The sequence below is a fragment of the Primulina tabacum genome, chromosome 14, assembly GCF_025594145.1.
Source record: "Primulina tabacum isolate GXHZ01 chromosome 14, ASM2559414v2, whole genome shotgun sequence".
Lineage (NCBI taxonomy): Eukaryota > Viridiplantae > Streptophyta > Magnoliopsida > Lamiales > Gesneriaceae > Primulina > Primulina tabacum.
Genome location: NC_134563.1, coordinates 36,774,097 through 36,796,004, shown reverse-complemented (window position 1 = coordinate 36,796,004; position 21,908 = coordinate 36,774,097). Strand labels below are relative to the sequence as shown.

The 21,908-nt window shown below is 32.5% G+C and overlaps 2 protein-coding genes across 11 annotated transcripts; one reads left to right on the top strand and one right to left on the bottom strand.

Moving 5' to 3' along the window:
- Positions 1–642: 642 nt before the first annotated feature.
- LOC142524274 (uncharacterized) lies at positions 643–8,881 on the bottom strand. Of its 6 annotated transcripts, none has more exons than XM_075628171.1 (16): positions 8,667–8,881; positions 7,119–7,330; positions 6,498–6,634; positions 6,304–6,417; positions 6,108–6,209; positions 5,847–5,955; positions 5,535–5,735; positions 4,989–5,157; positions 4,836–4,899; positions 4,648–4,741; positions 3,596–3,692; positions 2,417–2,510; positions 1,969–2,041; positions 1,385–1,558; positions 1,184–1,306; positions 643–971 (listed from the first exon to the last, which is right to left on the bottom strand). In XM_075628171.1, exons 1-16 carry the CDS (start codon positions 8,677–8,679, stop codon positions 798–800), a joined length of 1,950 nt encoding a protein of 649 aa, XP_075484286.1. In that variant the 5' UTR covers positions 8,680–8,881; the 3' UTR covers positions 643–797. The 6 variants fall into 6 exon arrangements, with proteins under 6 accessions (XP_075484286.1, XP_075484287.1, XP_075484284.1 ...); XM_075628172.1 differs by having other exon boundaries at positions 4,836–4,917; positions 6,498–6,621; XM_075628169.1 differs by having other exon boundaries at positions 4,836–4,917; positions 8,667–8,880.
- A 1,226-nt stretch (positions 8,882–10,107) lies between these two features.
- On the top strand, positions 10,108–15,170 carry LOC142525610 (uncharacterized). Of its 5 annotated transcripts, none has more exons than XM_075629937.1 (7): positions 10,108–10,199; positions 10,322–10,379; positions 11,089–12,478; positions 12,561–12,639; positions 13,150–13,457; positions 14,464–14,562; positions 14,845–15,170. In XM_075629937.1, the coding sequence occupies exons 3-7, from the start codon at positions 11,183–11,185 to the stop codon at positions 14,998–15,000; spliced, it is 1,938 nt and encodes a 645-aa protein (XP_075486052.1). In that variant the 5' UTR covers positions 10,108–10,199; positions 10,322–10,379; positions 11,089–11,182; the 3' UTR covers positions 15,001–15,170. The 5 variants fall into 5 exon arrangements, with proteins under 5 accessions (XP_075486052.1, XP_075486053.1, XP_075486049.1 ...); XM_075629938.1 differs by having other exon boundaries at positions 10,322–10,395; positions 11,158–12,478; XM_075629934.1 differs by having other exon boundaries at positions 10,322–10,395.
- Positions 15,171–21,908: the final 6,738 nt, after the last annotated feature.

Here is a 21,908-nt window from a genome sequence, read left to right as displayed (position 1 = left end):
TTTTAGTGAATAAAGTCTAGATTTTTACACCACAACTTAAAATATTTCTCTTCATAATTAATCATTGAATCCACCCGTCACCTACATTGGATCATGATAACAATTAGTAGGGCGTGTGAGTAGATTGTGGGGGCATATGTGAAAGATGACTACACAACTCCCTTTGGTCAATGACTCAACTCAATTGTACATAATTATGCATACGACAACTTTCTAGGAAAACTACTTATCCTTGCCTCCTAAAAATAAATTTAAGATCGCCAGTAGAATCATAATAATTTTAGAAATCTAGTTCTTTTGCATGGTCGAGATTTCAATGAATACAAATTATTAAATCAAAAGAAAAAGAAATAGACAAGTCAACCCATAAGATAAGCATGTCCACAATATGACCAAAACAAATACCCTAGTTTAACAATTACATTTAGATGTGCTCAAAAGTGATCTCAACCGCTCGATGTGTGGTTAGGCCAAAGTTGGATAAATCAAAATGGAGAATATTTCGCCCCATATTTGGATAGTGCCTATAATTCTAGTCATATCGAAACTATGGTAGTATGGTGTAACTTAACATAATTTTCTCAAAATATGAAAAATATAAATGCAAACAAAATGAAGTTTTCATCTAAGAAATCAAACAAAAAAAAACTCCACGAGAAAACATAAATAACGATGTATATAATCTCCCAACAAAACACAAGAAGTTCAAGATTTCAGTATTTCCACGTAAACAGACACTAGAACAAGGTAATGGCTTTAAACTGGAAAATCCTTGTACAAGAGCGGATGCAGACAAATCAAAACTCACTTTCAGTTTGGCAAGTCCGGAAAACTTCAGCCCGCATAACATCTATTGGCATGTGGTCATGAGTGTACCTCTCAGGGCCTAGGTATATTCCTGTCCTTTCCAAAAGATGAAGTCCTTCTTCCCTACCAAATCTTGAGGAGTAGTATTTCAGGTACTCGATGTCCTAGAACATCAAATTACAGAGAGGTAATCAGAGACCGGGTTAAAGAAATCATGCTGTCGTTCACAAGCTTCAATGCCATGATACCCATCGTGTCATAGCAACATAAAGTGGTATCCGTTTCTTTAAAAAGAATCCCATCAACAAAATTAGTAAAAAAAAAACTAAATAAATCACAAACATTTGCAAATTTTTACACTAAAATAAAAAAGTACCTGTAAGCCACTCAAGAGCCGCTCTAGTCGTAGTGAAGCAACAGGTTCCGGTGAAGATGAGAACACCTGACCAGGGTAATACAAAACCCCGTCACCAGGAGGGAGGCCACGCCTAAACCGAATCTGGAAAGAATAAGCGTATGCGTCAAAGAAGCCAATACATATCGATCAACATAATGTTGTCTAGGTAGATCCAATAACCTCAGCACTAGGAACTGTTGCCTTCTCATAGCAATTGGCACCCCAATACAGAAAGCCAGTTCCACCTTCTTTCCATACACGCCACATTACTGCACGATGTTGTGTGCCTCGCATCCCTAAATGCCAATTTGGATGAGGATCTGATGGTCCCATGCACACATAAGTCCACCACTCCTGAATGATAAACATAAATGATGAGCAAATGACAATTAGAAGATGAGCAAATGCCGATTCGAAATGAGCAAGTTCAACAGTCTGAGAACCCAAATGTACTGGTTCAATTTATAAATCATACAGACTAATCAGGAGTAAATATTTCGCGAGAATCCATCATTTGTAAACATGACTATTCTGCCGTAGCATATCAACATGCTAGAGGAACAGTACATATCATTAGAAGTCCCATCTGTCAGTAAAATCTAGCTCCAGATATTTGCTAATAGCATCGATAGCAAGAATGAACTAGCCTTGCTCATTCCTTGCAACATTCCAATCACATTGCATTTTAGATGGTTAATTCTATTGTGAACCGATGTCATCATTTCTCTGTGCCCTTTTCCATTCCAAAAGGCAGGATACATTACCTCACCGTTTTCAGGTTGAATTTCCGCAATAATATCCTTCGCCAGATCTTCACGGTTGCCAATCACCCATTCACTGTTAGGGAAAGATTGATGATTCTGAGAAATCTTTACCATCAAAGGAAAGCTACATTTATAATTGACCAATGACAGCAATTAAACCAGAAATCTCAAATTCAATTCTACCAAGCACATCCATGGCAACCTCCATCGCTAAAAGCAACAATAAGGACAGGATAAATAATCAAGAGACTGGAGACTATATATATTTACAATGATTGCCCTGGATCAAGATTGCCAAAGTTCAAGATTGCCAGGAACTTTGGCGCTGAAGACTAAGTAGGGTAAAAATTCCAACTTCAGATGCATGTCGGGGTTCAAGAAATGGAATATGTGCACTTGATAACTAAAATATATTGAAATCCATGAAGATATGGGTGAAAATAGAAACCTTGTGCAATAGATTTGAGTGTGAGGGCGAAGAAACTCGGGAACTTTAACAAAAGCCTCAAAGTTATTGGAAGCCAGGGGTGCATCACTTGGGCCTGCAATAAGATCAAACTCATCTGACAAGATCTCTGGTATAAATGACTTGACTATCATACAGAGAGCCTCTCTGACAGTAGCATGTGTAATAGAAATGGTTAGATCGACCAGCCAGTGGAGCAGCTGTAGCTTTCTAGCTCTATTATTATTTATATACTTGCACGGCTCAAAGTTTGTTTGCAATTCAATAACAAAGTTACATCCCTCATCCCACCACCATCATTTAATATCTTAGTTTAGTATGCAAAAAATGTCTAAGTAGCAGTGATCATAGAAAAAAAAACTGAAATATAACCTATGTCTAGTCAGTGTAACTGTAAACAAACAAAAAATCTCTCCAGTCAGTCCCCTCGTTCAAAATCAGCCTTCCATAACCACATAGCTGCTTGAGATATATAACAATCTCCCTTTCAGCAAAATCACATCTTATTGTGAACACCGTGCTACAGCACGCAATTGTTTGAGCTGCGAACATCAGACAGATGGCAGGCCAAAGTCCAGAGACAATGCAAAGTTTATGGGTAAATATCAAATGTGTTCAATAATGGTCACAAGTCCATACTTAAATAAAGTACAATATAGTGGCGACAAATTCATCGTACTCAAAAGATGTCAACAGTGTATTCAACAATGTGATCCATTTAAAGTAGGCTACTAAAATCTTGGATAAAACAGATAGGGTGCACATCAAACTGCACCCAGCACAATAACAAAAACAAGACGTCCAGGCATTAAATAAATGATTTGGAAATAACATGCAATCTCGGATCAATGTTTGGTTGCAATAACATCAGCGAATGTGCTTTCCCCTGTAACCAATGCCATACCAAAGATAATTTCAGCTGCAAGTACATAGCAAACAGGTTTCTGAAAGGAAACAAGTTTTCAGCCATTTTTTGTCACTTAAAGCTGCAGCTTATTTGTTGTTTTAACTTGGTTTAAGAGTAGAATGGGTAAGCCATATCAGTTTTCCTATATTATATATATATATATATCAACCAGCTCTACATCTAGTTCAATGAAAGGAAAAAAATGAGAACCTAAATAGTCTTACAATTTGTGAAGCGTAAGGGAAACTGCTCACCACAATAATAGGTAGTCATAATACGGGCATCAGGTGCATAAGCATGAATCTCACTCGCCATGTCACGAATAGCATTGTAATGTTCAAGGTTTAGTGGCTGTACGTCATAGAATGCCAGTTCACAAAGAAGCAACAGAAACAAGTTCGAAAAAAAAATTGTAATTCAAATGTGGCTTCATTAACCAAACATATTTTCAACTGATGCTAAAATTTGGCACATGCAATCAAGTGACAATATGTACAAAACGTGAGATTTTCAATCAATAGAAAAAAGGGGTTAGACCTTCAGTTTTTTTTATAACATTCAGTAGGAAATAGAAAAAGAAAAAGCAGATTCAGGTAGATTCATTTTGGGTTTCTCAGACAAAGAAACTCTAGCATTCCCAAGTGATACTGAATTTTGTTCATACTTGACGAGTAACAATTTTTTTGGAAGAAAAAAAAGGTCTACAGAAATCTAAAGTTTGGTTTATAAATATTATCTTCTAATTGCATAACTAGATCAATTATCTCATACTTTGGTGTAGCAACTCAATAACAGCAAAATTAACAGTTTTTCCAGCTGCTATTTCATGATATAATTCAACACCCATACACTTCGAATATTGCTTCTGGGGAGGGCTATAATTTGTTTTTTAATTTACACATCAGTACCCCTTTGTGTGAGGTGTATAATTTAATATAACTAACTTTTGACTCTTACTTTGGCCCATCGGAAACAAAATGATCCCACTGTTGACATATTTCATGATAGATTTTTCAAATATATTTTCCACAGATTCTTCAAGCTTTTTAACAAAGGTCAATAACTTCCCATTTTCAATGTTATTTTTTCTTACCCCTATTCCTTTATTTACCCATGGAAGCATCTGATGTAACTCAAACCCGAGTCATAAAAGACAACGAAACCAAATGCTGTTAAATTGGTCACCACTTTTCATTTCCTTGTCATTCAAAAGATCACTTTAAGAAATGCAGAAAATGACATAACGAGCCAATCCAGAATATGTAGGATATGACATAAGCGGACGCTAAAAATTTCATGTGCATACCTCATCCCACAAGTAAAAATAAGCTTTTCTCCAATGATTTTTCGTTCTCAAAATCTCGACTTCTCTTTGCAGAAAATCCTTTGCTGTATCGCCACTAACGCACATTAAGAGACAAATATAAAAAAATCAAAATAAGAAAGAGAATTATCGATAAAATTAAACGGGGTTTGGGGAAAGCGCATGTATACCATGAGACTACTGGCCTACATGGCACAGCGTATGCTGCAAGCCTTGGATCACCAAAATACTCGTCTGATTTGGGATGATCAGCTGCAAAGCACATAAATGAATTATCTCTGTTAAGTGGTCTAGGTTAAGTGAATACTGCCATACTGCATTACCAGGCCAGGGACAGCTGTAAGTCAGTACTCGCATGCCTTCTCCCCACCTGCAGAAGTACGGGCTGATTTTATACTGAAGCAGCCACTTGAAGTGTTGATCCAGTGCCTCGTACCACTGGCTGCTTCCATGTTCAACACCAAAACGGTCCTCAATCACTGTATCAGATATCTGTGTATAGTTAAGCAGATTCGATCTCGGGGAGATTATATTTCATTTAGATGAAAGGTTTATTCAGTACCAATTTACCAAAGGTGTCAAAATATTTAATTGCTGTGAAATTGCTTGCATCAATTTACCGAAAAATCCAATATGCTACGAGTATCATTTTTTTCTGAATAGCATCTGTAAAGTAGCATTCTAGAGTAGTTAACATAGAAAATATAAACTACAAGATAAGGCATCATCATTTACGAGAGTTGTGCAAAAAAGATGAAGGAAACAATGGAAAGGAAAAAGATTAGCTATAAATGAAATGGAGGACCCAAAACTATTGGAACATAATAGCAACAGGGAAACATTGATCATTAAAAAAAAAAGCAGGATACTCCAATAACAGCTGGAAGAGAAGGTGTCACAGGAAGAATGAAATCCCACACTGTCAGACTTAGCTTCACCCGGATTGAAAGATTTGAAATGGCATCCTCATCCATCATGTCTACTGACCCGTTATCTGAATAAAAATCAGAAAATGATGGGGATAAAAGCAGTTTTTTCAAAGACGATGATGCAGAATTCACTCGTTCTACCTGGTAGTTAAGGTATAGAACAATAAAAAGAATTAGAAGCTAATGTCAGTAACCACAGGAATCCTCAAATAAAAAGAAGATGAGATTCTATCAAAGTAATAATTGACCCACCACTTCATCCAGTGGTTTTCCATCAATTGGCTCCATGACATCAAGACAATTCCTTAATTCTCTGTACATTTGATGTCTCTCATCTTTACCCAGGCATTGTGCAGTAGATCTTAATAAACCAGAATGAGAAATGCATATTAAAAAAATACCCTAATTAGTCATTTTATGCTGATATGTTGTTAACATCAAATTTGATGAAGTAACAATGGTATGTCTAATTCCAATGCAATATTTAACTGAAGAAAGAGTAAAGACAATCACTCTGTGTCAACTCTGTTAGCTGTAATTATTAATTCTCCTTCATATTGACCTGGGGGCTGTGCAGTTGGTACATCAATTGAAACCCATATTGCAGTTGTTTCTCTGCAAAGCAATAAGCATTATGCAACACGTAAGCTAAATGTTGAGTCTTAATGGTTAAGCAATTAATGTTTTATGATTAAAAGGATGCCAGTACCCAGGAAACAGGGTCAGCTGGAACACAGGCACTTCAAGGGGGACAAGAGCATCTGGAACACCTAAAATGGGCACAACACGCCTTACTGTTATTGACTCACCAGCTACTAACCTGCTAACAGATGAAAAAAGGTCATCAGGATTAATTTCATTACACACCATGAGTTTATGAAATTTTATATTGAAGAGCCAAACCTATCACCAAATGTGGAACGCAGATCACTACATTGCACCTGCACAGTTCCAGCAAAACTGGATCCAGCCCATGAAACTTTTGGGCGTAAAGCTATTTGAACACTTTCCCTCTCATTTCTCGCTGCTAAAAGAGATATCTTCGAGGTAAACCATGTCAGATAGAAGGCACTACTGTCGCAAAATCATTCTATAGCATCTAATGAATTCATCCTTGAAATGCCAACAGTGGCAAGTAAGATATGATCATGATTAAGTAGCAATAACATAAAAAGATTTTCACCTCGATTAAGTTCTTCACAAGGTACTAGAACACATGAACAGCCACTCGAATAAAGTTGGCAATCACTAAGGGAATGCACATCCTCATAAATGCATGCATATATCTTACATGAAAATCAGGTAAACAGACCATAATAATAATGACATTTTGGAAATTATATATGATCATTGAGGTATTATCAATCTGACGCATAACTTAGGTAAGCATTTAACATACCATAATGGATATATCATTCAACATTAACATAAAAAAGGGAACTCGCAGACTTTATGAGTATAACATGGAAACAACACCAACTGCTATATGTATATCATCAGAAAATATAGTTCATCAACACTTACAGGCTCTAAGGTTCGAGGCATGTCTTGTGGCCCAACGTTTGCTGAGCTTGGTATGCACCATACATGCACTAATTCTGAAGAATGAATTTTCAGTGGATCGATTAATCCCGTTGGTAAACTTGGAGTCTGTGTGCCACTTTCACTCCATCCATATGCCGTCCCACCTCCTGCAACACCTTCAACAGGTGGCACCATCATCTCCTTATGGCTCCCTGTAAAAGAACAGCCCTAATATATGTTCAGTGTCATCCTAAAAATTACTCGGCAGCAGCAACATTAGTCCAGAGATACGGTGGAAGTGACTACAATGCAGGAAAGACAAAATCATGGAGCAATTCAGATCTTCAAATCTGTTTCATTTATCTTTGCTAACACAAATAGATAGAATCTACACCCTTATTTCATGTGAGCAAAAAAATCAGAAGGTTCATTAATTTATTCTAATTTTACAGCTTCTGCCTATGAACTCCTAATCTTTGCTGGTACGCTAGGCGGCATGTGATTTCTTTTCTGCTCGAGTGCAATCACCACCGACATGAACTAAATTAAAACTTGTCTTATTTCATACTTCAAATAGTATGTTATACATTAAGTCACAATTTATCAGTACATAATAAACAAAGTACATGGGAGGTATCTGTTCATTACATCCTAAAATCATATTGCATTAAAAACATGTAATCAGTGCTTTCTTTGAAACAGAAAATTATCTGAAAATGCATCGATAATCGTGGAACTGGATTTTGTAAAGCCTCGTTACTGTAGAAAATTATTGATGACAAGTGTATCGATAATACATTATTATTACTACACATATTTGAGTTTTGCAACTAGACACATAATGTGAAAACAAAAATAAAATAAGGTAAATTTCTAAACCGACAACAAAGACTTAATATAACCAGTATACCAACTCCGTTAGTTTTTTGGGTTTGATCCAGATGAAAAAGGAGAATTGGTTATAAAATTTAAAGTTTACAGAGTTTAATGGCAATAGTAAGCACATAGTTGCAGGATTTAAAGAACTATATAAATATAAAGAGCTAAACATTTGTTCATCCAAGTGAAAATAAGTGTAGACCGGGGGCAGGAAAAATAAGTTTGACTCCTATCTCCATCTTAATGCGTCAAACTTTGTTACTCCAGATATATTCCTCTCAATAACTAAACTCGACGAGAACTTCAAAATCACCCCGGAGCCAAAATAATGCTTAGCATAAGCAACCGAAAGAAACTATTGAAAGTGAAATATTTGACTTCCCGCTTTAAAATAGGAATCTTAACTCTTCAGAAACAGCAAAAAATCACTTTTTCCACAGAATAGTTTCTTATTCCTTCCTCCTCGGATTTTCCCCACAACAAAGATAAATTGGTATTGATAAAACCACATAAAAACAGACCAAAAAGAAATGGCAGCAAGATTAAATGAGGAAATAATCAATATCTCCCCTGCACTCTAAAGAACAGTAGAATGATTGAATCAAAATAACATAGATTTGACAGATTTTACAAATTACTGAAAGAAAACAGTAACAGACAAGCACAAACCGGAGTTCTCCATTGGTGTTTGTTCCACACGGTGATCGATAATTCACTGGATTAACAACTTTCTTCGATCTCAAAATGGATGTTTATTTTTAGATAATTGGGAGCAAATTCGACTCGTAATCTGGAATTTGTCGATTTAATTACCGACCCAATATTAAAGGTCAGGGGAAATTGATACTGGCGCTGCCATTTTTCTATTGGAAATCCCACGTAATTCAATTTATCATTTAATTTGTCCTTAGGTTTCATCTTCTATTTGTACGATTGTTATTGTACTTGTCCAATTCCATATTCTCAATTTTTCTATCAATATATAAATTTCATATTTATATAATTTTATACAATATAACCACAAATTTTGATATGGATATAGAATTTCTCGTTTTTTAAATTGAAATATTAGGAAAATAAATAAATGTGGTATATATATTTGGATGATTAGGTGTTTTGAGAATTATAAAAAAATATATTTATCGAAATTAGTTAGTAAAAGATATTTAATTTTCATTGATAATATATATTATTATCATTATTATTAATTTCTTTAAAATAGTACAATTCATAGGTATATAATTAAACTCATCAACATTGAATTTTATTCTGTTGTATTCACAATCGAGATTGCAAATGTTCGAATTTAAATTTTTTTATTCCAAATATATAAAGTTATTGTCTCGCTGTACTGTAGAGATTCGAATAACCATGCTACTCCAGCCCAGACGGCAGACAGGCACAGCTCCAAACTCCAGCACCATCAAAAATTATAAAATAAATTTATAATAATAATAATTATTTTTTGAACAATACAAAAAACAAGAAACACCATGTTTAATAAAATAAAAGTAAAAATTAAGGTGTCGGCGTTACTTAAATAATAATTTTAAAAAAATCAAGGCGTCGTGGTTAGCTAGACATGCGGTTTAAAATTGTGAGTTAATATTGGATGTCGTCGTGTTGTGCTCTTTATATACATGCACCACTCTTATTTATCAGTCTTTGGTTAGAAGATTTATGCACAAGGAAATCAAATTCAGTGATGATGAACAAGACATTTTTTTATGCAATCATTTCACCATTGATACATAATCAATTTCAAGCATGAACTTCTGATGCTCTCGATTCTATATTAGTTCAAGCCTCATGCGAACAGTCCATAGCTCAGCCTCTTCGATCGAACAACATCCAATCCAATGTCCAGACTCAGCACGCAGTAATCCACCTCCATCTGCCATTCGACCATCCTGTTTGCAACATCCGTCCACGTTGATCTGGTCTCGACTTCGGTTTGGGCCAACAAAAGATAAACCGGGTTCATATCTACCCTCTACGCTCTAGGCTCTTGGGCTAGCAACCCGGCCGCTTAAAATTAATGAAAGTTAATAATAATAATAATAATAAAATAATTAAAAAATGAAACATGTTCCCGCCAAACGCTGGCGCGAGATAACATACCAACTACTAAACCCCATAGTCACTAAAATCCATTTCCTTTCTCTGCCTACAAGCGGCTGATTTTTGAGGTTTCGAAGAAAGGTGAGACCTCTTTGTTTTGGATTTTTGTGGTTTTGCGTTCAAGTTTGTTTGTACTTTTTGGACTTTCGCGAATCGAATCTTGGCTGCTGATTTCGTTTCAATTATTTTTATGTTTTTTGCAGATAAGACGCATCCAAATCGAGAGATCTATCTACATGGCTAGGAGGAGGACGCTGGTCGGTGCTTGAATGCAAAGGTTATATACGCTTATACAGCGCTAGCTAAAATCTACAGAAAAATAGCTGCTTCGATGTTCCCATTTCTGATAGTGTCTAGTAATGTCACCAATGGAGCTTGAATAATTTCTGTTTAAAAAAAATTGTTTGTCAGCTACTGAATTTGTGTGATTTGATGTTGACTGATGCCCTAAATCTGAAAAACGTCTACAATATTTTGATTGCGACAGAACATCATTCCTCGGGCTGTGTAAATAAAAATATGCCTGTCGTTTTCACTTGTCGAAAATTTTCTTTCGGGGTTAGCTTATTAGAGTTTGAATTATGAATTATGAGGGATTGATGAAATGAATCATGGTTGGAGAGTTTATGTTTTGTATGTTTAATTTAGGGAGTCAAAACTCCTGATTAGGGTTGTGATCCATCGGTTTTGAGTTTCAATTGCTGGTGACTTTTCTTCGAGTGGTTTGTTACTTTGATTGGTTATATCTCAAGTGTTATTGTGCTTTTTGGTCGGATGCATGCTTTAAGAAGCTTTTCTTGTAGCACTTCATTAGTTCTAAAGTACATATGCCAAGATGTACAAGGACTCTGTCGGAAGTATGTGCTTGCTTCAAATTTGTTTTGTTGATATTATGGTTTTTTTGATATGGAAAAAGTTTCGGTGTTTATTTTCATACACAAGCTTAACTTTGATTTTTCCTTGTGATCAGATTCGTCACCCCGTTCTTGGAAATCGATTGCTGGTCCATCATATTTTTCTGATTCTATATGTTCACTAGGTAGCCAAATAGTCTTGCTGCAACAATGGATTCAGGTTATACGCATTTTATCCATACTATTAGGAGTGGCGTGGAAATAAAAGTTTGCAATATAGATTCCCATAGAAGGCCAGCTCTTGCATTCAAGAGTCTAACTGAAGTATACGAAAGTGAAGAGGCCAAAAGACTCAGACGACATTTTATAATTGCTTCATTATATACGGGTAAAGATTCAGAGCTTGACCCTGACCAAGCGGAAAGTAGAATGTCATGTTTGTCGAAGGCTGAGAGAAAATTACGTGAAATAAAACCTAGAACTGACAACTTTACTCCATGTTCCCATAATGATATGGGAAGTGATTTGGATGATGACACCACATTGGAACAGCTTAAACAAAGATCCAAAGAGAAGAGAAAGAAATCTAGTTGCATTGGTCTGCATTCAGTCAAAGCTGATGAAGACGAAAAGAATCTGCAAGATGAATCTGACCTTGGTGAGCCCCTTATTAGATTGAAATTAAAGCTCCCAAAGAACTCAAATGCCAAAAGAAAATGCGTGAATGGAAGTTTTGCTATGTCTTCAACCTTTGCCTTTGCTGTAAAATCTGAACAGAATCTAGTTTCTGAAGACTCCCTTCTGGTTGGACATGAGACAGCTCCAGTTATTCATGTTAAATCTGAGGCTCCAGAAGCCGAACAATTAGGATGCCAAAGCACTTTTCCAGTCCATTTATCCTTTGACTATAATAAAGGATCAAGTTATTGCGGTGTAGCGCCAAACAAATTTTTGGAGGTTGTTCAAAGTGAAAATAGAGAACCATTGTTGCCTGTGAAAGAATTCCAAATTTGCCTCACTAATGAGATCTCATATGACCATTTGGAGGATATTGAGCCTACACGTATGGTTTTTCCACCGGATAGTGTGGGCGTCAAGGGGGAAAATCTAGATTTGAGTTGTCCAGAGTTTCTAGTTTTGCCTCCAACATTCGAGAGACGAAACGAGGTTGGAAGGGCACTTTCTTGTAGAAATGAACCTTCCGAGTGTTGGAATTCGGTCATGCTTTGTCAATCCAGCATGGAAGAGATATCATACCCGAGCAACAGTTCTGGCATTCAAGTTTCTGATGTGGCTGCTGATAATAATGTTGGTGGCATGAGACTTAATCATGAAATAAATATTAACCTCTCAGAGGAGAAAGATGAGCTGGACTTTCCAGAAAGACAATATGATTATCTGAAAGAACAGGAATCATCTCCAGAAAACAAAGCTTACGGTGGTTCTCATGTGCACTCAACTCCCGACCAACATCAGCATCCTGAAAGGCTCCTCTCAACACGGAAGGTTAAAAATAGTTTTCTGCATGAGATTTTCGGTTGAATATACTCAGTGGAACCATTTTAAATTTCATGATTTAAATGTTCAGGCTATCTCTCCATCTACTCAAGAGAAATTGTGCTCGGCGATGGAATCAGTTGAACTCTGCAATGATGTTACGGGATGCAGTAAGTCAAATGCACAATTACTCGATTATGTATACTTGGTAATATATTGGCATTATAGGGTTGAGGAACTCTGTTTTATTGAGTGGCTTTCGTCAAGATATAGCCACTTCAGAAGGCTTGCATGTGAAGCAAATTTTTTGCACGACACTTCATTTTTCCAGGGCTTGAAATGATGATGTGGAGTATCTTGCATCTTTTTTCTATTAAATGCTATTGGGGAAAAGGATCTATATACTCCGCAAAGATAAATATGTGATGTTTGGTGGGCTTGTTTTCAGAATAAAGATGCACACAACACATTTCATATCACAGTAATCTTTTTCTCCATCTCAACTTTTTTCACTAAAGGAAATTTTAACTTTCATAATAATGGCACCTTTTACTTGTCTTAAAAATGTAGTATGGTGATTAACACATTAACATGTGGTTTTTCACTGTCTACATTCTCTTTAACTGGGAAGAAGTCTTCATTTGATATCCAACATTTTAATTTTTATGTTATTCGCACAGACCTTGGGAAACTTAGCCGAAGAAAAGCTGTTACAAATCCCAGACAAATCACGCAGAGACCAAAGAAAACCCAACGCAATGATGAGAGTTCTCGTATTTCACGCAGCCTACCTAACCTTAGTACTGGATGTGCATCCATCAAATACTGTTCTGAAAGTGCTATTGTATTCTCACAGCGGCAGATGCATGACATTGAGTCACTTGCCGTGAAGCTGATGAGTGAGTTGAAGTCCATGAAGGACATCGTGGAACAAAAATTACTATTTGAAGTATGTCGCAATTCTTCCTTGAAGAATGACGCAGATGAGGTATGTATGCTGCATTTGTAGGTTCTTAAGAATGTAGTCCTCTTTGTTACGTCACTGAACTTCTGTTTTTAGCAACTTCCATTTCTGTTGGTGATTCCAAATGCACATTTCAGTTATGCCCATTAGTTTTCATCACATGCTTAAGTTCTAGGAAATTTTTTGATGTAGAATAATATGTTATTTATAATGATGTCTAACTTTACTCAAAATTAGGAACTCGAGTATCTTAAAATCACGTGTCTTTTTGGAAATTCATTTACGGATATTACAAATACGAAATTACGTATAGATTAGCATTTAATGTGTCGAATGGATGTTTAAGACCTTTCCACCATATGGTGTGTGTACGGAAGAGATTGAACCTTCATAATACTTTCCTTGAACCTAAAATGCACCATTCAGACCTCTAAAAAATCTCATAACTAAAATTGTATCACATATGTCGTACCACTAACTTTTTGGGCAGATTCATCAGAATTCAGGTCACAAACTCTATGAATTAAAAGTATTGCTAGACTTCTGGCGATCAAATTCTATATTTCACTTGTTCCTTTGAGCCCATGTAAAAGTTACAAATATTTCTCGAAAAAAACTGTTTTTTCCTTCAACCTTGTTGAACCTTGATCTGTCTCATTATACACAATAATGAGGTAACTTCTGTCTCAATCTCTCTTCTCTGCCGTATTCTTCTTCTGAGCTAATGTCTTGGAGATAATTGATTGACATGAGCATTACTCAAAATTCCTGAATATTAATGTATCCAGGGGATTGGCTACGGGTTCAATATAGTAATTTAAATCCTTAAATCAAATCAATGAACTGTTCTTCATTTTCAATCTTCTTTCGGACAAATGCGATATGAAAAATAATGTGAACTAGCCCGAACACAATAACTTTTGGATGATATACACTTCTTAGATTTCTGAAAATGCAAAAGTATCGCTTGCATGGAGCAGATACACTGCCCTAGTTTTAACTTGGTCATGTTCTTTTTCTTGGTTGGCAGGTTAAACTAGCCATTGATAATGCTACAAAAACTGAAGAGGCAGCAACAAAGTGGCTAAATATGATGTCGAGGGACTGCAACCGCTTTTGTAAAATAATGGTTGTACTTCTGCCATAAGTTTTTTGTTCGTACCTCCAATCTCCAATTCAAGTTGGAAATTCACTTTATGAATTGGGAACGGTTTTAGGCGATCTGAAGCATTTAGCCTAAAACGAAAATTTGAATTTTTAAAAGGTTATTTAAAAAAAAAGTAAATAGGAGCATGTACTTGTGCAAAAGAAGCCAGTATTTTGCTTTTAGTAATCAAAGATGCGGTTTTTATACTCTTGCATTCAGACATCTCCCGAGTCCTGACTTAATAACATTTACTCTTTCTTGTAGAAACTGGCTCCAAACAACGTAGATGCTTACAAATATGCTGCCCCTAGGGAGGGGAAAAAGATCAGGTTTGCCGATGAAACTGGTGGAGAACTATGTCATGTCAAATTTTTTGAGGGTACAGCGGTGTCTTCTGTTTCTGATTGTATCGAACAGTAAGGCCGTTCATTTTAATCTAATGTTGTATCAATTTGTATGAATGCTTAATCAGGTGTGCATCTGATGCTCTTGAGATTTAGATCTGAGAAATCATCTCTTGTGAATTTGTAATGTATGTTGAAGAGTGCCGTCTCCCGTGGCCATTATTCTAGGATATTTATTAATTTTTTCAAAAAATTCATAATTCTTAAGTTTTTGTGTATCCATTCATTTATTATAAACCATGGTTGAAAGATGAAGTTTTGGGTGATCAATTCCCCTCTAAGCCATATTTCCTAAAGAGTTTATGTGTTGTTGTGTAACCCTTTCCGCCGACCACGGTCATCACACTTACATATTATGATGTCTTTACATCATAGAAATTCCACACTAGTTCCATGATCCGTCACACTTCCTTCCAAATCTATATACCTATAAAAGTGTGGATATTTCAAATGTTTTCCAATTGTGAATGGACGTCGTTACCCTTCACATTTTTTACTTATTTCAATTATCAATCAAGTAACCTATGAAGTAAATTCACATTTAGTCTATTAATTAATAATTAATACTAATTAAACATGTTTTATGGTTATTATCCTTCACATTTTTTAAAGTCCATAAGTTGATTGATTTTTAGTTTATTATGTCTTATACTTGATGTTTGGATATATATTTTTTAAAAATTTGTTTCATTTAATTTGATTCTATATATTGTGCTAATTATAATTTATTAGATAACATAAAATTATCAACTTGAATTTTAATTTGACAAAAAATTCGAAAGTAAATTACATAAGTTCTTAATTAATTTATTCGTCCAATATAACAAAGAGATTGAACTCAAATTTATAAAAAAAATGATTCAAATTATTTTTTAAAAAAATCAAATTTTTTATTTTTATCATATAAATTGCGATGCACGTGCTTCATACTAGTCTCTGTAAACGCCTTTATAATTTCGTGATGTAGTCTTGAATTGAGAGAAAGGAAGCTCATCAATATCTCCACTAATTCTTTGGGTCGAAAAATCTGTTTATCCAGAATCATTTCCTGCATTGATGTACACGAGAGCTTAAAATAATAGAGTGCTTGATTGACTCAAACTAAAAAATCGATCAACCTAATATATTCTTAATTTTTTTAATGAAAATGCAACCAAATATGTTCTTGTTTTCTCGCCTTTGCCTGTTTTTATAACATCGATTCCAAATAAATTTCACAAAATGGTTACACTGTCAATCGAAATCATCATCAAATGTTTTTTGTCCGATTAGCATGATTCTATGTCAGTTGTCCGCGAATACTGTGGGAAGAGGCGGGGCAGTTCTTCACAAACAAGTTAAAATTATAAGCTAGTGCCCTTCACCTTCAAAGAAAAATATGTGTTAATATCATACATAAATCGAACTTTTTGTGATTTTATTTGAAGGGAGCAACATAATTATACAAATATTAAACTTAATTGACTCCATGAATCCAGGTATAGGCAGAAATTTGGGTGAACACGACAAAGAGAAGTCTGAGGCATTGTCTTTCTTGATTCCTAAAATATCTCAATAAAATATTTTATCTAAATCCACAAGTAATTCTACCAATCTGCCATAAAGTAGTTTGTGGCCTTGAACAAAAGACATGTAAATCTCGCTTCTTCTTTTTCATGCTAAAAACAACTTTTTTATATGTTCGATTTCATTTTGATGGTTCGGAAATTAAGAAATTTAGACATGAAGGAAAATAACACGAACAAATTACAGATGAAAATTTCCATATGATCATTTATAGTTCTACGGGTGTCTGATTGTCTGAAGTTCAAGACTTCAAGCAAATGGGCTAAATTGTAATAATATTTTTTTGACCTTTTAATACACATTTTTCGTTATAATCTACAATCAGGTTAAAAGCCCTAAATATCACAGAACACAAAAAAAATGTCGCACCTTAAACCATAAACAACCACCTTTTTATGCTAAGGCAGTTTTATGTCCAAAAATCAATAATTGATTTCATAATATTAAAAAATGAAATTGAGACCGTATTTCGGACCAAATTTCTTACCCGACCTAACAAATGGAAAAAATAATATGTTTTTCTGTCAAAAATATTATTTTTCACTATAAATATATACTGAATTAACTCATCTTATACATATAATTATGTGAAAGAGAGACATTCTTATAACTAGAAATAATATATGTGCGTTGCACGTAGGAAACATATGTTGAATTAATTAGAATTTGAAATAAAATTAGTTAACTCAACAAAAGATAATGATAATAGTATTGTAAATTTTGACAATTCATGTTAATTAGCATATGTAACTAATTTGAAAAAAAAACATATTTTTTTAATTTTAAAAAAAAAGATTTGGACTACTAAAATTTTTCTCATATCTTTTTTATCATATTGTTTTTTATTATTTGTCATATTCTCTTAATAATGATAAATAATAATCAATGATATTCAATTTTTTACAAATTTTTTTGACAATCAATGATATGCAATTTTTTATTTACCATGTTTTTTGATTATTATTCTCTTTCATGTAAATTGACAACAATTTCTACTGGATGCTTTTACTTTCCTAGTCACCTTTAATTTATTAGACACTTATACTTGATAACATATAAACTACACATTATTATTAGGGGTGAGCAAAATTTTGGTTAAACGAATTAACCGACCGAACCGAGTCAATTCGAAAATTCGGTTCGATTATTTCGAAAATTCGGTTTTCAAATTAAAAAAAATCGGTTATATCGGTTAATTCGATTCGGTTACAGTTTTCATAATTTTGAAATAGGCTAACTGAATTAACCGATATAATAAATATATTATTTAATAAATTTTATTATTTATCATTTTAATATATTTTTTAATTTTAATATTAAAATCAGCCATAATTCTAAAGAAAAATTTGTGATATATGTGATTTTATGTTTTTATGCATTTGTGTAGACTGTAGTGTTCAAAAAAATTACATATGTAATTAAAGTCAAATCACAATTTTTTTTAAAAAATTAATCGGTTAATTCGGTCACCAACCGAATTCATCGATTTTAATTCGGTTCGGTTTTCATCGGTTATGAAAATTAATTTGGTCGGTTCGGTTATTGCTAAATATTTCGGTTCGATCCGATTATGAATAATTCAGTTCGATCGGTAACAGAACCGACCGAATGTTCACCCCTAATTATTATAAAAATCTATCATGACATAAAAAGTACTAATGGATTGATTTAAAAAAATATTGATTAAATGTTGTCATTTATTTGCAATTTATAATAATAATATTTTTGACAATAAATCATTTTTTTACTGACTCTTATGACACTTATTTTAATATTGCATATTAACTCATAAGTATAATTAGCACAATCAAATTATTAATGTCATATTGGTATTATCTCCAGAAAAATAATATATTTAATTTTTCTGATTCTTAAATATCTTAACGGGAATATTTGTGTACCCTTATCTTGAGAAAAATTCATTGAATTTATAAAGTTTGAACGGTAAATATAGCTTTATAGAATACATTTAATTTGGAAACTGAATTCATTATATGACAAACACTTCTTCCATTTCTATTTTTTGTTGTATTCCAAAAGAGTTAATATTTTTTTCTCTTTTATCTTCTCCAACTCACTGTATCTTCCATTTCTATTTTTTTTGTGTAACCCAAAAGAGTTAATAATTTTTTTTCTTTTATCTTCTCCAACTCACTGTAAAAAGTTATAAAAATATTTATATCTAGAAAAATATTTTTATTTATTGTTTTTCTTGTCTATAAACTTTGTTATATGTGAACATATATTCCACTTCATTGTCTTAATTGTCATAATATATCTTTAGTATATAATTTGTGTACATTGAAGATCAATAAGTTTATTTTGTAGTTTTTTTTTACCTGGACTTAGGTAGATATATTAATATGTGATATATACATATATAAGAATTTTCAAATCCAATTTATTCACAATGAATTTTCATAACAAAGGCCAACTCAAAATAATAAAAATTAGGATTCATAATTATTTTAAATATGATATAAAAATAATATGTGGAAACTTTTTTTGACATTTTATTTGCAAAATACAGTGATAAATGCATGTAGGTGTACTATTTCATTGTGGCAATTATAACTTTATTTAAATATCATATTTCTCAATCACATATCAAGATTTGTTTTTTTCTTATTTTGATTATCAACAAATCCAATATTTTATTTAAATATTTTTGTTAATAATTTTTACATGAGTTTTATTGTAGGCAAAAACTTGTGTGAGGCGGTCTCACGGGTCATCTTTTGTGAGACATGTCTCTTATTTGGGTCATACATGAAAAAATATTACTTTTTATGCTAAGAGTATTTCTTTTTATTGTGAATATCGGTAGGTTGACCCGTCTCACAGATAAAGATTCATGAGGTCGTCTCACAAAAGACATACTCTTTATTGTGTATTATCCAATTTGAAATGGATAAATTATAATTCAATATATAATAATATTTGAAAACTGTAGAATGCTTCTAAATTTAAAAATCGAGTAACACGTAAGGGGTCAATTAAAAACTAAAAGTTGATGCAACATGTTTCTTCTAGCTTTACAATCGAATAATATAGGATGAAGCGTTTGTCGCTTTACCAAAAGCTATAACTGATGATAACTATACAAGTCAAATCTTTAAATCATACAACAACTCAAGCGCCTGACTATCGTGGACAATTATTGTACCAAACAATCTATCTCCTAATAATTGCACCAATTGCAATCAATGAAAATCAAATTCGCGATATTGGCTCTGATATCAATTGTAGGATCAAGCGTTTACTGTTTTATAAAAACATATAGATTATGGTAACAGTGCAAATCAAATATTTTAAATAGTACAACAACTCAAACACAACATTTCAATTACTCTGCCCAATATGATCAATTATTGTACCCAAACAAATAAGTTTATGCAAGTAACCTTTTTATATATCATATGAATTTATAAGTCATTTGAGTAGAATATATAATTGATATTCTACATAAGTAGTAGAGAAAAAACATCATTTATATATATATATATATATATATATATATATATATATACACACACACACACACATACATATTTATCATTAAATTTTACTATTTAATTTTAATATATTTAACATGTTTATCCACTAAAAATATTGAAAGAATTGTTTATACAATTTAATAAAAAAAGTCATAGTACATCATTTTCTGATTCCGAATAACGATCACATTATTATTACGTTACAATGATAAATAAATTATTATTTTTAGTTTATCATCATAGTCTTTACATCAATAAACACATTTTCGAATGTAAGATGTTAAATTTAATATTGACATTATATAATTATAGTATTAATTCCAACATTCTTTTTTTATTTTTCTCAATACATTACTATTTCTATCTTAAATATATTGATCTATTTATTATTGTATACAAAGTATAATAATTATTTGGTTAATTGATCACAATTAAGATTAGATTTTTATAAAAAATTCTAATATATCTTTAAAGACCAATAGATGATGAAATTAAATTTGAAATCAAGAGAAAAATTAAGAAGATGTAGAACACTACAGTGCATAAACTTTCGTTTTGTACAGTGACAAAACATAAGGTGAGACCATGTGAGATACTTATATATATGAGTCTCATTCAACTTAGCCCATTATAATATTTTTATTAACCCACTTTGTCTTTTGTTTTTACTTCACTAACTTTGCAGTGTGACTCATTCAAGCATTAACTTTTTATTTTTTTAGTACATAGTGGCCCCTACTCTCACCGGCTTCAATCTTTAGAAGTTGGTATTAGTAGTTTATAGGTAATAGACAATTATTTAGTTTTTATTTTATGTCTTTTGATTAATTTTTTAATTTTTTATGCTCTACCTAATTAATTTTTTTTGAATTTTTATAATCATGATTAGAAATGTTGCACGCATGCAATATAAGTTAATATATTTTAAATGTCAATATTGAAGTGTCAAATAAATATATTAAATCATTATTTAAGAACTTTTAGAAAAACAATATACATCATAATTTAGATTTAAAGATTAACATACAAATAAAGAATTGCGATGAATATCTTATAAAGTAAATGGTGTTAGCCCAAAAAAATTAAATATGATTATTGTAAATGAATTTTTCTTAATTAATTAGAAAATTTCAGCAAATACGCTGAATTAATTAAAATATTTTCAATATAGTATGTCGATAAATATTTTTCCATATAAGTTAGTGATTGACTCCTTATGAACAATTTAAAAAAATGTGTATTTAGTTATAGTAATGGTGTCTTATAATTTAAAATATTAAATGAAACAAATTATCCAGATAAAAAATTAATTAAGAAATTCATGAATATGTGATTGCTCAATTAGTTTAACTGACACGCTATTTAATTTGCTGATTTAATAGATGTTAAATCTATAATCATTGAGTTTGACAAGAATTCTTGTAGAATAAAATACAATTATAATAAATTACTTGATTATATATGTAATAAAATTTTGTATATCTCATATATGTTTGATTTATTTCATTTATAAGGTTGAAAATTTATATATTAAGATATAAGATTATTATACATCTTAACATCGATAAATTCACTAAAAAATTATATATTAATTTTCGCTATCATATAATTCTGGTTTCGACCCAGAATTTTGTGTATTCGTTCGTTTGAATTTATTATTCCTCATTTTACCAAGACTCATAATATGTCAAACATGAAAGTGAATATTAATTTAAAGAGATGTTAATATTTATATATTTTAATAAACATATTACCCTCATGATACCGATAAAACTAACTTAAAAATAATATGTTGACGAACATATTGTCAGGAATCCAAAAATACAATTCAAATGTCAATTTTGACACTCAATTTTGAGTG

Coding starts and splice junctions, on each gene's coding strand:
- LOC142525610 (XM_075629937.1), top strand. CDS start 11,183: ATGGATTCAGGTTATACGCATTTTATCCATACTATTAGGAGTGGCGTG. Junction 12,479..12,560: donor GGCTCCTCTCAACACGGAAG/GTTAAAAATAGT, acceptor TTAAATGTTCAG/GCTATCTCTCCATCTACTCA. Junction 13,458..14,463: donor TGAAGAATGACGCAGATGAG/GTATGTATGCTG, acceptor CTTGGTTGGCAG/GTTAAACTAGCCATTGATAA.
- LOC142524274 (XM_075628169.1), bottom strand. Junction 6,635..7,118: donor TGCCTCGAACCTTAGAGCCT/GTAAGTGTTGAT, acceptor TTTACCTCGAAG/ATATCTCTTTTAGCAGCGAG. Junction 5,956..6,107: donor GCTAACAGAGTTGACACAGA/GTGATTGTCTTT, acceptor TGGTTTATTAAG/ATCTACTGCACAATGCCTGG.